This window comes from Arvicanthis niloticus, chromosome 16, assembly GCF_011762505.2.
Source record: "Arvicanthis niloticus isolate mArvNil1 chromosome 16, mArvNil1.pat.X, whole genome shotgun sequence".
Classification (NCBI taxonomy): domain Eukaryota; kingdom Metazoa; phylum Chordata; class Mammalia; order Rodentia; family Muridae; genus Arvicanthis; species Arvicanthis niloticus.
In genome coordinates, this window is record NC_047673.1 from 53001739 (window position 1) to 53019363 (window position 17625).

General features: G+C 34.4%; 1 protein-coding gene across 3 annotated transcripts in view; it reads left to right on the forward strand.

The window, feature by feature from the left end:
* Positions 1–17625, forward strand: part of Spock3 (SPARC (osteonectin), cwcv and kazal like domains proteoglycan 3) — a 348872-nt gene that overhangs the window by 323933 nt on the left and 7314 nt on the right. For all 3 annotated transcript variants that reach the window (XM_076914195.1, XM_076914194.1, XM_076914196.1), the window contains exons 8-9: positions 13916–14137; positions 17114–17176. In XM_076914195.1, coding sequence (XP_076770310.1) covers positions 13916–14137; positions 17114–17176 — 285 coding nt within the window. The remainder of the gene's footprint in view (positions 1–13915; positions 14138–17113; positions 17177–17625) is intronic.

Here is a 17625-nt window from a genome sequence, read left to right on the forward strand (position 1 = left end):
CTTTATATGTAGATAGATTCTAACACTCATTTGTCTGAGGAAATCATATCTAAGGCTTAAAGTTGAACATGGCAGAGAAGCTGGCTGTGTTTGTGAGAAACAGGACACTTTCCATATCAAGCCAGCTTTATGTCTAATATAGAAGTATAACATGAAACACAATGTAGAAAAGAAAGATACTGTCTTGCCCTTAGGTTTTGTTAACACTGTTGTCATATGCTGATTCCCATGAAATTTCTTTTGGTATTGCAGTTTGGTGAAGTACATATTATTAGATAGGAATTAAAATTTAAATATTGCTTAAATTCATCTTATTCTTTCTAATAAAAGTTTCTATTCATTTCTTTTAGGTGTAATTTTCAATGTATAGATTTTCTTGTTAATATTAAGTATCCTAACACAAATTGTAGTACAACTATGAAAGAAAAAGCTGAACTGTATGGTTTACTGACTAAACAAAGACAAAAAAATAAATAAAAATAGTATTTTTGTATTATTTATAATTTTCTTTGCAGATTTGTCTTTGTCTCAGCTAGACACTGTTCAAATTACATTCTGTCAAAGCATACGGTACATACTGCCCACGTCATAAAATTTTGAATGGTTAGAATTTTAAAATGATGTACTATGTTTTTCAATGGGGGCAATGTCAAGCTGAAGAACAAGCAGGGTATAGCATGATGATTATGACCAGAGCCCGTACATCTATGAAGAAAAAGAATTGACACATTGAAAATGTACCGTCTGATTTGGAAAAGAGCATGAGCAAGTTTAAAATTGAAGGAAGCTGGGTGCATAAAAATCAGTTGTACCTGCAGATGAGATCAGTATAACTGAAATTAACCTGGTGTTTCTCACTGGCTCCTTGAAAAATATATCCTGGGGGTGGGGGGACATCAAAGGCTCCAACTGGTGAAAATGCAGACTCATTTTTAAAGACCAGAGCCAAAGTTGAGAATGTTGCTGAACAAGTTTTATTCTTGAAAGTGACCCATACACAGGAAAATAAGTTTAGAGGATCAGTTTCTAAATTGTGATGACTATAGAATCAGACTACACATTGAGCTGTTAGCAGAACTTAGATACATTATCTATGTGATGCTGATAGTTGCAATTATATATATATAATTGTTGCATATATATATATACATATATATATATATATATATATATATATATATATATATATATACAGATTTATGTCGTGGTGTAGCCCTGTGTAGATGTTCCAGAGAACTGACACCAGAAGTTGAGTTACAAGGTCCAAGGTCCAAGAGTGACCACCATTCTATGGAGGTAATAACTGTGCTTAATTGAAGATAACAAGATGTTGAAATTCTAAGGGTCCAGGAAAATAGTTGGATTGGTGAAGGATCAATACCAGAGAGAGACTCTGTTTTATGTATGTTGTGGCTGGCAAAGCTGGAGTCAATGTGAAACTATTACAAGCCCAATAAGAAGCCATCACAATTCTCAGATGCAGATATGAGGATGTTGGGTTTAGAATTTTTCCTACTGGATTTTAGTCTTGTTTTCATACTGCTTTTGCTATCTTCCTGGTCCTCATTTTGGAATGATAACAACATTGTATGTTAGATGTAGATGCATGCAGCCATATATTGAGTCATAGTTAAGAGTTAGCCTTGAGTCAAGGGATTGACTTCTGACTATGAACTTTTATTTCCCAAAATTTTCTTTTTTTTTGATACTATATTTACATTTCAAATTTTATCCCCTTACCCCATTCCTCCCACCACCCAGGAACCTCCTATCTCATCCCCCTCCTCCTGCTTCTATGAGGATGTGCCCCACCTACCCCCAACTCCCACCTCCCCACCCTCAAAGTCCCCCCACTTGGTGTTCAGTCTTCATGGAACCAAGGATCTCCCCTCCCACCTATGCCCAACAAGGCCATCCTCCCCTACATATACAGATGGAGCCATGGGTCTCTCCCTATGTGCTCCCAAGCTGGTGGTTTAGACCCTGGGGAGCTCTGGTTGGTTGGTATTGTTACTCTCCTCATGGGGCCACCAACCCTTTCTGCTCCTTCAGTCTTCTCTCTAACTTCTCCATTGGGAACCCCTTGATCAGATCAGTGGTTAGCTGTGAGCATCCTCCTCTGAATGTGTCAGTTTCTGGCAGACCTCTAAGGAGACAGCTATGAACTTTTAAACAGTCTTGAAAGTTGTAATAGATGTTTGAATAGACCAAACACTTTTTTATATTAGAGACTTTTTGGTAGAAAAGAGAAAAATTGTATCATTCAAAGGCGGTCTATTTGGCTGTGAAGGCAACCAGGGATGAACTTGTAGTTAATCTTTATTATAAATTAGGCTGCATTTAAAACCACCTGTGAGATACACTTCTGTGGAGGCTTTTCCAGAGATATTTAACTAAAAAAAAAATGTTCTGTCCTGGATGTGGATATCCCATTGACTATAATTCTGAAAAGAATTTAAAAGGAAAGATACAGGAGCTTATTTTAGCACATAAATTTAATCTCTCTTGCTAGAATACAGACATGCCCTTTAATACCAAACAATGAAGGTAAAATTAGTTTGTAGAAGGAATTGCCCACATTTGAAAGTGATATCTAGTTGAGTGGCTGGGAAAATGATGAATGAGAAGTGAGACAGAGATTTGACAGAGTAGCATATGCCCAACTCTCATGAGAATAGAGAGTAAAGAGAGGCTACTTAAGAGAGAGCAGAAGAGAGAGAGAGAGAGAGAGAGAGAGAGAGAGAGAGAGAGAGAGAGAGAGAGAGGAGTTTTACAGGGATAGTTAAAGAGAGACAGGTTGCAGAGAGAGAACAAGCTAGATGCTAGATACAGGTAATGACAGAAGAGCCAGAGAGTGAGAGATGAGAGAATCTTACCAGGATAGTATGAAGCCAAGCAGAGCAATTCAGGAGAGTCTGAGAAAAGCGAGATAGAATCACCCAGCTAGGAGAAGAGTTTGATACAGAACAGCTAAGTTAAATCAGCAATCCAGAGTCCAGAACTAGTTAAAACAGGTGACCTTATAGAGTAACAGATCTCAGAGGCTGAAAACATTCTAGGCCTAGATAAGACTGGGCAGAGGTTAGAGGCTTCCAGGACTTGGCCTAGGTTAGCAGACTGAAGTACTAAGCCTCAGAGACAACAATTTCAACAGGAGAATAAAAGCTACAGTGACGCTGCTGCCAGAGTTAGAAGCGCTTCTTGGTTTGCATTCCAGGCTTTGATGGAGTATGCAATCAATCTACAACTAAAATGCATCCCTTTCCCCATCACATTGCTTTTGGCATATGCTTTGACACAGCATTGAGAAAAATAACTTAACTCAGTCATTGTATGGTATCCAGTAACAAGAGGACATGACTCTAACAGGATAGAACTGAATTAAAACTATGTCCCAAGCCTTATATGTGAAGAAGTTTGACTCCTTTAAAATATTATGAGACCCATGAATGTGAATATGAAATGTGGTTACATGGAAAATGGAGAAGTTGTTTGACTGCTGGATTCACTTGCTATCAGTCAACATTCTTGAAAGTTTTATATGCAGTACACATTTTATTTTTATGACATATCTTTGAGATAGGTAGTAGTAGAAGATTTTTTCCATTTAGACAACACTAGTCTGATGTTCAGATGAGTAAATATTATCAAAGCCTTTACATAAATGATTATATGCCAATGTAGAAAGGAAACACTTTGAACCTAGACTATTACAAATATTTCACCATATATGTTTAAATCAATAAAATATCAATAGTAGTTTTTAAAGAAATGGAGCAGATTAATAAAGTTTTAAGAGATCTTTATTATAAATTTCATATGCAAAAATGGCTTCATGAATGTTGTTGGGGTCCAAGAGTCACACTCAAACCACACAAACAATGATCTCAGACAGACAAGGACAACTGGCTTATTGAACACATACCAAAAGACTGATCTATCAAGGCCGTAGCTCTGAATTTATATGGGCTGAGCCTATGACCCCAAGCATATTTCTCTGTCAGCTCATAAAGGCTAAACCCACAAAAACCACAGGTAGCTCATAAGTAGGTGCAGGAAGTTGCACCCAGTGGTCGGCTCTGACTTAATCCATTTTAGACAAAACTGTTCATATTGACCTCTAATTTGATAGGTCCTTGGTAAAGCTTTGTGGAATTTTTAACATTAACCAACCACATACAAAACATAACAGGGTGTGTGATCAGCATGATCTTGTTCTGAGCCAAGTTATTTTTCTGTGTCAATAACGGGCAGGCATATTACAGCAACAATATGAAATAACTGGTGGGCATGGAACAAATTGGCTACAGCTGTGCCAACCGGACAGACCTCAACAAATCTATATTGTTTGTATGTATCTGAACACATCATTGGAAATTAATAATCATAGAAAGGCAATTGAATGCTAAAAGCACTTTCATGGACTTTATGATAGTCAGCTGAAGGAAGGAGTTTCTTACTCTTTACTGGATTGTGAATACCAGGGTAACATTATTGGGGGGGGGCTTTATAATTTGTGTGTTTGAGTTACATGAAAAATTTGCTTTTATTCTTTAAATTTAAAAAAGAAGTAATAGCAAAATTATGGTGAGAATCTTTAAAATAAATTTTAATAGAGTTTATTTAGTACTATGAAAGGAGTATGGAATTAATTTCCATTTTATCATCTTAGAAAACATGGCAGAAGTGAACATCTTTTGCAAAACTCTCATATGAGCAGTTTGACTCTCTGAATCGGATGATGTCTTACGTTTTTTCTTACCCACCAAACGTTCTTCACAGTGAGAGAAATTGATTGAATTACTTCAACCCCCAGGGTATATGAAGTCATTCTAATTTCTTACCGAGATATTGCTCACTTTGTGTCATGCTGTCCTCACATTGAGAGGAAGATTGAATTTAGAATCAGATAGATTAAAATAATGTCCCATTTTAATGAAATAGGAGCCTTCTAGGTATAACAGGGAACTTCATCTATTGAAAACAAACATCTAAAGTTAGAAGATAAATTTTATTTTCTCATTTCAAGTAATAAAATAAAACAACCAGATCATTGCTAATTTTGGTGTTTCTAATTATTGAGACATCTGGCAGTTTCTTCTTTTATTAGGACAATGTTGTAACTTTCTCTATAATGAAATTTAATTATGTAACATAGCAGTACATGCTAAAAAAAAGTGATATTGGAAGTTTGATCAAATGACACTTAAAGTTTTGAACTATTGCTATCCTACGTATTTTAATATAGAATTACAAAATAAATATGTATGCAGTTTATTTAATCCAATAAAGCTATCACATTTCATTATTCCTTGGGAAATGACGCCATTGGTTGGCTTGGCAGCTCAGTAAGCTATAGGTAGATTCTGATCACTAGGAACATTTCATATCAAACACTGAAAACTATTGCTACCACCAGCAAGTTGGAAATCCATAAGAAGTGGACTTCTCATCCCTGGCTGAATAAAACTCCATCAATCATGTTGGAAACCTTCCTTACTAATTAAAATAGTTTATTCTTTTCAGGTTACTTTTAGACAAGAATATGAACCTATTTTGAAGAAAATGGCTAAAAGTATACCTGGAATGTTTCATCATCTTTAGCAATTAGGAGGATGAAAATCTAAAACAAATCTGAAATTTCTTCTTACCCCTGTCATAATGGTAAACATGGACAAAGCAAACTACAACTTCAGAAAAAAAAAATGGAATATTTGACTACTAGGTATCTTTAAATGTTCAATAATTAGTAGCTAAAACCAAGAGAAATGTATAAATTAAACATAAACCAAATAATTAAAAACTATAATGATTTGTTGAGGTTTAATGTAAAATCAAATGAGTCTATACACCATGGTTTACCTTCAACCAGATGCAAGGCAATAAATAATTAATTTTATAATAATTACTTTGAGACATTAATATGTTAAATTATTTTCAATATATCACAGCAAAAGAAAATATATTTAGTATTGCATATTGACATTTTGTTTTGGTTATCTATATTTTAACTGTACACTAAGTTATATGAAGAAAATTATTACACCATTTATTAACATCATGCATGTATTCATTCAGTATAGTGTAAAAAAATGTTCACAACAGGCTAACCACATAGAATTTTGTACAATATATGTATTCTCATGGGCTGCTTTTTTGCATAAAGTAATTCACTCATTATACAATGTTGCATTAGTTAGTGTTCTATTGCTGTGAAGAGAAACCTTAGCCAAAACAAGTTATAGAAGAAAACATTTAATGGATGGAGTAGTAGATTATCATGATTGAGGAAAGTGTGGTTGCCAACAGGCAGGCTTAGTGCTGAAGAAGCTGAGAGCTACATTATGATCAGGAAACAATAGGCAGCACGAAGGCCACTGCGTCTGGCCTGGATGTTAGAAACCCCAGAGCTTACCTCAGTGACACAGCTTCTCTAACAAGGCCACGCGTAATAATTGTTTTAAGAAAATTCTACTCCCTATACTACAAAACATTGGAGCATCTGATCTTCAGCCTTCTGGCCCAGGATCATCTGACAGACATTAGTGATGCAGAATTATTAAGGGCTGATTACTCTGTCTAGGCAGATATAATCAGTCGACTATTCTGCAAGTGTGTTCTTTCCTGGACAGTAATTTGTTTGTAGATGTAAAGAGGCAATTCTTGACTAGTGGCTATCTCACCACAACTGGAGTAACTCCAAAGATGCTCAATTTCTTCTTAGAATCCAAGACAGGAAGCTGTCAGGAACAGACAGGTCTCTAATCAAAATGAACATTAATACAGAAATATTTGTAACGTCAATTCTGTGGACTTCTGATGTTTTGAAAACCAATTATCCATGTAAGGTAATCTGGACTGTAGTCTGTTAACTCCACTCAGCTATTTCTAAATAAAATATAGATCAGATGTTACAATGTTTTATAGTATAGGGAGTGTCCAGGTGTTCAGCAGTCTCTAGAAATTGGCTAAGTTTTAGAAGCTATGCTTTGTGCTTCCCATAATTTCAGTTAACTCAGTCATTCTGGATTTCTGATGGGGTTGAAAACTTATAGTCTCATAGCCAATTCTGGCTATTTACTTTGAGAGAAAAGATTTGAGTGGATGGTTTTCAGCTGACATTAATTCTAAAGCCAAGAAAAAAGTCAGGTTCAGAACTAAGAGTTTTAGTTAGGAGAGATGACAGAGGTTCTGGTTAGTCAACAAAATGGTGGACTGGGTATTAGGACTATCTTGTACCTCACTGGTACAAATTGGCATAATTATGCTCTAATTGTATTTTGAGAGAAAAGTTTTATTTTAACAGGAAGGGTTATATGTAGGAGGAGTACCGAGAGGAAGAGAAGGATTAAGGAGAGGAGGAGAAGGAGAGGAGAAGCTAGGTGATAAGAGAGAGAAAGAGAGAGAAGGGGGAGGGATATGGAGGCAGATGTTCACATGTCTTCACCAGTCAAAGATAGTTGATATATCTAGGTTGGGTATTTGGAAACACTTCTGATTGAACATTACCAAACTTATAGAGCCTTTGATTAACATTTTTAAAAAGTGTATAAAAGCAAAAAGGAAAAGGGGCATGGGATAGGGGTTTTCTGGGGCGTGGGGGGAATGGAGAAAAGGGATGGCATCTGAAATGTAAATAAAATATCCAATTAAAAAATAATAATACAAAAAAAGATGATTCCACTAACTGAGGATCAAGGACTAGAAATACAAGCCTATAGGCACAGAGTGTGCTGTGGTTGTGTATCCTAAGTATCTAATTCAACCATATTATTTCAGTCTACATCATATTCTTTTATATCTATGTCAACCTTCATTACTTTGGAAGTACATTTTCATTGAAACTTTGGAGGGTCTGATTCATATTTGTAAATATGGCTTAAAAAAAGTGATGATGGTGCTGCGTTTAACAGCATACACTACTATTATAGAAGACCAATATTTGACTCCTTGTACCACACTGGGTGGTCCACAACCTGCCCCCCTGCCTCCCATAACCCCATCTCCAAGGAGATGAGATGTCTCTGGTCTCCTCAGGAACCACATTCACTTGAGTATATTCATATATTCAATATTAATAGAAGAATGTTGAAATCTCCAGCTGTACATGTGACTTGGTCTATTCTCAATGCCTTTATAAGTTGTCTTGGGCATTTGGAATAGTCATTATAGATACTTTACACAGTGAGAATCATCAAATCTACTTGTTAAGCCTTTGTCATCATCTGGTGCTCCTTTTCATCAAGTAGCATTCATTAGGCCTAAAGCTGACTTTTATTAATGTTTATGTAATACATTTCCCTCATCCTCTTAATTTTAAGCTCTGATGTTAAGTGCAATTTACAGAGAAATTTTACTTTTTAAAATAAAAACTGGCCAGATTTTGCCTTAAAAGTTGTATGGTTAAATTATTTATATTTAATTACTGATATGGTTTAATTGTAACATACCCCCTTTTACTACATTTCTATTTTATTTTAATTTTTTCCTTTTTTTTTCCTGACAGTGGCTTTTTTTTGGACCAATTAACTATGTTTTATTATTTACTTGAATTATCTTTTGGTTTACTGATGGTGTACAAATTTATATGTCACACTTTATAATTTAAGTTACTGTTCTGTTGCTATGATGAAACATTATGACCAAAAGCAACTTGAGTAGGAAAGAATGTATTTGACTTGTGTATCATGAGTCCATTGAGGGAAGTCAAGGTAGGAACTCAAGGATGCTGGGCCTGACACCGATCAATAGAGGGATGCTGCTTATGGGCTTACTCCTGTGGCTTGCTCAGCTTGTTCCCTTTTTTGGGATTTTCATAGGGATTTCTTTGAATATGTGGATTGCTTTTGGTAAGATGGCCATTTTTACTATATTAATCCTACCAATCCATGCACATGGGAGATCTTTCCATCTTCTGAAGTCTTCTTCGATTTCCTTCTTCAGAGACTTGAAGTCCTTGTCATACAGATCTTTCATTTGCTTAGTTAGATTTACACCAAGATATTTTATATTATTTGTGACTATTGTGAAGGGTGTTGTTTCCTTATTTTCTTTCTCAGCCTGTTTATTCTTTGAGTAGAAGAAAGCTACTGATTTGTTTGAGTTAATTTTATATCCAGCCACTTTGCTGAAGTTGTATATCAGCAGTATGAGTTCTCTAATGAATCTGTTGGGGTAGCTTATGTATACTATCACATGATCTGCAAATAGTGATAGCTTGACTTCTTCCTTTCCAATTTGTGTTCCTTTATCTCTTTGCTTCAAGTTTCTCTCCATTTAGTTTGATGTTGGCTATTGATTTGGTGTATGTTGCTTTTATTATGTTTAGGTATGGACCTTGAATGCTGTTACTCTTTAATCAAGTTGTTGTGACTTCCAATCATAAGCTACTTCACAGCTCTAATTTTGCTACTGTTATGAATTCTAATGCAAACATCTGATATGCAGAATATCTGATATGTGACTGATGTGGAGGTCGTGGTCCATGGACATAGAACTGATCCTTTATAGAAATATGGATTTTGTATATAGCTACTTTTAAAAAATTCCTTCTTCACTGGATGAAGGACCTCCTCTCCCACCAATGACTGACAAGGCCATCCTCCACTGCATATGCAGCTGGAGCCATGGGTCCCTCCATGCATGTTCCCAGGTTGGTGGTTTAGACCCTGAGAGCTCTGGTTGGTTGGTATTGTTGCTCTTCCCATGGGGACTGCAAACCCTTTCAGCTCTTTCTGTCTTCTCTCTACCTCCTCCATTGGGGAACCCATGATCAATTCAATAGTTAGCTGTGAGAATCCACCTTGTATATGTCAGATTCTGGAGGAGCCTCTCAGGAAACAGTTATATCAGGCTCCTGTCAGCAATCACTTCCTGACATCCACAACAGTGTCTATGTTTGGTGACTGCACATGGGATGGATCCCCAGGTAGGACAGCCTCCAGATGGCCCTTCCTCCAGGCTGTGCTCCACACTTTTTTGCTATATTTGCTCCCTTGAGTATTTTGTTACTCCTAAGAAGGACCTAAGCACCCATACTTTGGTCTTCTTTCTTCTTTAGCTTCATGTGCTCTGTGGGTTGTATCTTGGGTATTGTGAGCTTTGGGGCTAATATTTGTTTATCAGTGAGTACATACAATGTGTATTCTTTTGTGATTGCCTTACCTCACTCATTATGATATTTTCTAGTTCCATCCATTTGCCTAAGAATTTCATGAATTTATTGTTTTTAATAGCTGAGTAGTACACCATTGTGTAAATATACCTCATTTTCTGTATCCATTCCTCTGTTGAAGAACATCTGGGTTCTTTCCAGATTCTGGATATTATAAATAAGGCTGCTATGAACATTGTGGAGCATATGTCCTTGTTATGGGTTGGAATATCTTTTGGGTATATGCCCAGGAGAGGCACAACTGGGTCCTCAGGTAATAATATGTTCTATTTTTTTGAGGAACTGCCAGTCTGATTTCCAGAGTGGTTGTACCAGCTTGCAATCCCATCAGCAATGGAAGTGTCTTCCTCTTTCTCCACATCCTCACCAGCATCTACTATCACCTGAGTTTTTGATCTTAGCTATTCTGACAGGTGTGAAGTGGTATCTCAGGGTTGTTTTGATTTGCATTTCCCTGATGACTAAAGATGTTTAGCATTTCTTTAGGTGTTTTTTTGATCATTCAAATTTCCTCAGTTGAGAATTCTTTGTTTAGCTCTGTACCCTTTTTTAAATAGGGTTATTTGATTGTCTGGAATCTAATTTCTTGAGTTCTTTATATATAGTAAATGTGAGCCCTTTATCAGATGTGGGATTCATAAAGATTTTTTCCCAATCTGTTGGCTGCCGTTTTTGTCTTATTGAAAGTGTCCTTTGCCTTAGAGAAGCTGTGCAATTTTATAAGGTCCCATTTGTCAATTCTTGATCTTAGGGCATAAGCCATTAGTATTCTGTTCAGGAACTTTTCCCCTGTGCCCATGTGTTTGAGGCTCTTCCTCACTTTCTCTTCTATAAGTTCCAATGTATCTGGCTTTATGTGGAAAGGCTTGATCCACTGGGACTTAAGATTTGTACAAGGAGATAAGAATGGATAAATTTGCATTCTTCTACATGTTGTCCTCCAGTTGAACCAGCACCACTTGTTGAAAATTCTGTCTTTTTTCCACTGAATGGTTTTAATTACTTTGTCAAAAATCTAATGACCATAGGTAAATGAGTTCATTTCTTGGTCTTCAATTTTATTCCCTGATCTTCTTGCCAATCTCTGTACCAATACCATGTAGTTTTTATCACTATTGCTCTGTAGTACAGCTTGAGTTCACGAATGGTGATTCCCCCAGAAGATCTTTTATTGTTGAGAACAGTTTTCACTTTTTTTTTTTTTGTTATTCCAAAGGAACTTGAGAATTTTTATTTCTAACTCTGTAAAGAATTGAATTGGAATTTTGATAGGGATTGCATTAAATTTGTAGATTGCTTTTGGCAAGATGATATATTTCTATATTATTCCTGCCAGTCCATGATCATGGGAGATCTTTCCATCTTCTGAGATCTTCTTCAATTTCTTTCTTCAGAGATTTGAAGTTGTTGCCATACAGATCTTTACTTGCTTTGTTAAATTCACACCAAGGTATTTTATATTATTTGTGACTATTGTAAGGGTGTCCTTTGTCTAATTTCTTTCTCAGTCTGTTTATCCTTTGAGTAAAGGAAGGCTACTGATTTAGATGAGTTAATTTTATATCCAGCCATTTTGCTGAAGTTGTTGATCAGGTTTAGGAGTTCTGTGGTGGAATTTTTGGGTTCACTTAAGTATACTATCCTATCATCTGCAAATAGTAATATTTTAACTTCTTTCTTTCCAATTTGTATCCCTTTGACCTTCTTTTCTTGTCTAATTGCTCTAGCTAAGACTTCCAGTACTATATTGAATAGGTAGGGTGAGAGTGGGCAGCCTTATCTAGTCCCTGATTTTAGTGGGATTGCTTCAAGTTTCTCTCCATTTAGTTTGATGTTGGCTACTGGTTTGCTGTATATTGCTTTTACTATGTATAGGTCTGGGCATTGAATTCTTGATCTTTCCAGCACTTTAACAATGAAGGGGTGTTGAATTTTGTCAAATGCTTTCTCAGCATCTAATGAGATGATCATGTGGTTGCCCCAGTGTGGGGGAATTTGAGGATGGGGAATGGGGAGTGGGTGAATGGGTAAGGGCACACTCTCATAGAAGCAGTGAGAGAGGAGACAGGATAGGGAGTTCTTGGGACGGGAGGAATGGGGAAAGGGGATAACATCTGAAATGTAAATAAATAGATTATTTTATAAAAATACATCTAAAAATTTTCTTCTTATCATTTGTTTGAAGTAATTTTAATTATAATGTCTCAACTTTTTATTAGGGATTTATCCACTTGGTATATGTCAAGTTTTGTTTTTTATTAAGATTCTTCTCTCTTTGATTAGTTCATTGGTTGGTGAAGTCTTCTGTAAGTCATTTCTCCCACCATATACATTCCCTTCTAATTTTGTCTATTTAAACACTACTACTACTACCACTACTACTACAATAATAATAATAATAATAATAATAATAATAATAATAATAATAATAATAATGATACTAATAAGGCTGTGTGGTAATGGCTCACAGTTTCTCTGTGGTCTTTGACATCTCCTTCTTCCCTAGTTTTCTCTACTTTCCGAGAGACCCGTGCCCTGCTCAATGTTCTGTGCTCTATAGCTCAGTACTCAAGATATTCTTTGTAGTTTTTCCTAGCAATAGAATTATTTCAAGATTTTCACCTGTTCTCTGGGTGAAGTAGAGAGGTATATTTATTTATCTCTTTTTAAAAAGAATTTTATAATACATAAAAGGCAGGTAGGCAGATGTACCTTTATCATTTTTCCAAATCCATCTCTGATTTTCAATTCTCTTTTCTGCCTATTTTCATGCCTTGTCTTCCTTGAGATCTTTCTCCGAGCCTGGAGGAAGAAGTCTATCAAAGGGAATGAACTTTAGGTGGATTCCATAAGTTACTTATTCTCATGGTAGTCCTTCTCAGCCTTTAGTAGCTCATGAACAACCTTAATTGGCTTCTTATTAGCTTCTATGGTATTTTATGTCTCATATAAGTATGTAAGGACTCACATTCTAACCCTAGTTGAAGGAATTATATCTTTGTATATTTGGGAGTAAGATTTTAATGGTTTGAATCATTGGTGGCATTATATGAAATATAGGAGCCACAGCTTTAGTGAGGTTAGTAGATGCCCCGTGTCTAACAGCACATAGCTGTCATACAACACAGTCCCACCTGTCATTTCATGAGTCCCAATATGCTCCACTACACCCCACTGCCTCCCATAGTAGCACATTTGTAATTTAAAAAAATCACCACAAGAAGAGCTGAAGTCAAAATGAGTAATATTGCATTATAGCTCTTTTTTTTCTTGTTAACAGTTTCATGTATAATGCTGCATTCAAGATAGTTTTTACCAATACAGGACAACATGGAAACTATTATGTGGTATGCATCAGTAATGCTTGTGTAGAAATAGTATTCTTCATTTCTTCTTATGGAAATGAGTTTCACCAGCTTTTGTTATTTAATAATATATTGCAATTTATGATGATGTAGTAAGTATCAGAGAAAATTTAACTGACTAGCATAAATAGTATATAATTGCAATACCACATTCTATTGAATGATGACTGATTAGGAACAGATGTTGTCTGGTTAATTAATCCTCACAACTAGCAATAGATATTTTTAGGCCTAATAGATGTTGAAAACCATTTCTCAATTGAAGTTAAAGTTTTTGCTTTTCTGACTGCCCAGTACTTTTCCTCTGCTTTTCCACACTTTACTTTTAGAAGATGATATCTTGCATATGAGCTAATTCTATTCTCTTTGCATGTAGGATTTGATACCAGTATTTTGCCAATTTGCAAGGATTCACTTGGCTGGATGTTTAATAGACTTGATACAAACTACGACCTGCTCTTGGACCAGTCAGAGCTTGGGAGCATATACCTTGATAAGAATGAGCAGTGCACCAAGGCGTTCTTCAATTCTTGTGACACTTACAAGGACAGTTTGATATCTAACAATGAATGGTGTTACTGCTTCCAGAGACAGCAAGGTAAAAGATGAGTCTTCTATGATGGAATTAGTTGGCATATATTTCAAATTTTATCTTTTCCCTTATAATAAAAAATATTAAAACTACCCAATGCTTCACTCATTTTAGTATGTTTTCTTATTTGAATGTTTAATGAAAGAACAAATAGGCACTATATTGAACAAAATAATTGTGCTAAAGATACAAATATTCTAAATAAGATGGAAAATAGTAATTAATATTTTATATTAATGTATTTCATTATAGTTCCCATTATGAACCAGCAAGCAGCGCACAGAGATATGAGAACATAGATATTAAAAGTAATCATTGAAATTAATTTGCTATCTGCTTTGCCCACAGTGTAAAATAAATGGGGTTTTTATCACTATACTGTGGAGTTTTAATGTTCCATTTTGTGATCTTATTAAGTGAGTTGCATAAGCCATGGCATTCATTGTGAAGTTATTTTTACTCATTTTATTTTCAAAATTACTTAGTCTTTCCATCTTTCCAAAGTAGTTCAGCTTGTTAAAAATTTGCTAGTGAGAGAGTATTCTAAAACTCTGCAAGAAATAGGACAAAGGAAAAAACAATTGTGTTCATTATAAAGCTTTTAAAATAAATTATACATTTTAATTAAAATAGAATCATATTACATATTATTTCTCCTTTTTAACCCTTCTCAGATACCCCCTTTCAATGGCTCCAAGTCTAATTGAGATAAAAAATGGACTTTAAATTTAGGATCTTACTTCTAGAATGAATGTTATATATTAAATACATGCAGGAAAACACACCTAAACATTCTCACATTATGTTCAATATGTGGAAAACTAAGGAACCATTGTTATACTGGTGCTAATGGAATAAACAGGAAACAAGGTTGATATGGTACAGCTAGTATTGAAAGTACTTTACAAACTTAACGAAAACATAGTGAATGAACAAGGTATGTAAAGTATTGCATACCTTATATGAAATTAGAAAAATTGCTTTTCTAAGGCAATCGTGTACATTTAGTAACAGTTCAACAATTGGGGAGGAAATAATTACCTACACATTGATAAGGTGTGAATCAAACACAGGTTTAGCTTAGAGGAGGCCTTACCTATCTGTAAGTCACTTTACATCAAAAGAATTTGGGTGATTGGGGAAGTCGGGAGAATCTCAAAGGATCAAGGAACAAGGAAACCATAATCCAAAATATTTTCTCTAATAAAATATCTATTTTCAGTGAAAAAAAGCCAAAAAAATGTAAAATTGAATTGCTTCATTAAATGTTTTAAACTGCACATATTTATGAATACACATTACTGATTTGATTACATATGCACTCTATGTAATGAAACACTCCATCACATGACATTCTAGCCATTGATAGCTAGTGAACTTTAAAAGTAAGATAGTAAATTCAAGTATATTATCACTAAAATGTGCCCGTTCACATTTTTCTATATTTTCACATTTGCAATTTTGGTTTTGTTGTTTGTTACATCATTCGTGTTTATTAGTGAACATTGAAAAATATGAACACATTGAACATACATATGTAATTAACAAAGTTCATTGAGCCTGAGGGTGAATGGTGAATATGATGGCACAAAAGTGGGGAAAGGCATATTTAATATTGTATGAAAGTATGTTTGATTTTTAAATTAGTAAAAAGTTTACTTTGAAAGGTAAAAAAAATTATTTTTACATATTCAGACATGGCTAGGATTTCAGGTACATATAAACACAAATCTCTATATTTATGGAGTAAAAATAAAAGAAATTAATTTTCCTTTACAGCACATTAAAGGAGTCTTTTTAATAAAACTAGAAACTTGGCTAATGGCACGGCAGTAAGATAATGAGACAAAGATTTGTATGGGATATATCAGTGTATCTTGATGTATATTCTTTATTATAAGGAAAAGTTAAACTGCATCAAATCAAAGATGAACTACCATCAAGTAGTTAGTTTCTAAAAACAAATTTCTTTTTTTTCACTTTTACTTCATTGATAGGATATTTTTTGGCCTCACATACCTAGAACATATACAGTTTATGCACATTATTTTTTTCTTTCTACTATGCCTTTTAACAATTAAATTATTCTGCAATTGTCATAGTAAAAAATTTTAAATTATTTTAATTGTATTGTATATTTTCCCTTGTTCCTGGGACCATGCAGTGAAGAAGCATAAAAATTGTTTTGTTATTTATTGTTTTGACAGCTATAATACTTTTCTGTCTCTACCTATCTCAAACACAGAAATTGTTCATTTTTTTCTGGTGACATTTATTTAATCTTTGAACAAGTATTTTAATGTTAAATTTCAACAATACATATTCCATTATACCTATATAGAATATTCAAATTTTGTACAAATGTGTTTATTTAAATCACTGATTGTAAAACAATACACATAAATTATACTTACAAATTGGCTTTAGTACTCTAGGTTTTTTTGAAACATGATATATGAAAGTTTATATTATATTCTTTGTTAAAACTTATGTATTTGAAAATAATGGATAAATGTTCAATATTACTGGAGAAAAGCAGTATCTTTTTCATATAATGTATTGTAGTGAATTTTTTCTATTATCTTATGACCTATGTTAAATGAGAGGGAAATGAGTTAGTTCTTTGATCAACAATCAACTGAATTTATATGGCAGAGCTTTTCAATGTAAAAAAAAGAAGTATATTCCATCATCATCAAATTTCAGTTTTTCATCAAATTTCAATCATTCCAAGAAATATCATAAAGAACTACTATAGCTAGAACTTGCTAAATTGTTATACTCTGTCGTGTACCTGTAAGTAGATAGTTCTCTGAATGTCTATCATGATATATCCACACATATGTATCCACATGAAACCATTACAACAGATAGATAGCATGTGTCTTACAGTGATGAAAAGCCTTGCTTGAGGTTGATAGCTTATAGATACACTGTTTGCTTTACAACCTCCTTGAAGTACTGTGTTTAATGTCCTTGCAGACCCACCTTGCCACACTGAGCTCAGCAACATTCAGAAGCGACAAGGGATAAAGAAATTCCTCGGTGAGTCACAGCTCATTCTTCTGAAAGTTTTATTGCTTATATAAATAACCCCAGGGAAACAGCAACATAAAATCAATATTAATCCAACAAAGGCAGACTGCATTAAAGTTCATCAGCAAAATTTATGAACTTCTGGAAAGACATTGAACTTACTTTTATTACCTTACCAATTGAAAAATATAATGTCTGTTTTACTGCTCTAATATCATGTTCATATTTGAAAGTTTTTAAGTACAAAAGAGATTTAGCAATACTAAATTTAAGAATCAGCAGAAGTGTCTATTTTGCACTAAATGTTTAAGAATTGATGTGACTACCTATATGAAATTTAATCAACTGATTGTATACATGTAGTAAAAGTATTCTAACAGAGAAATATGAGCAGGATTTTTGTGGTTTTCATTAGTTATTTTTCAAATGTAGCTTTTAGTAAGTAAATATTAATACAT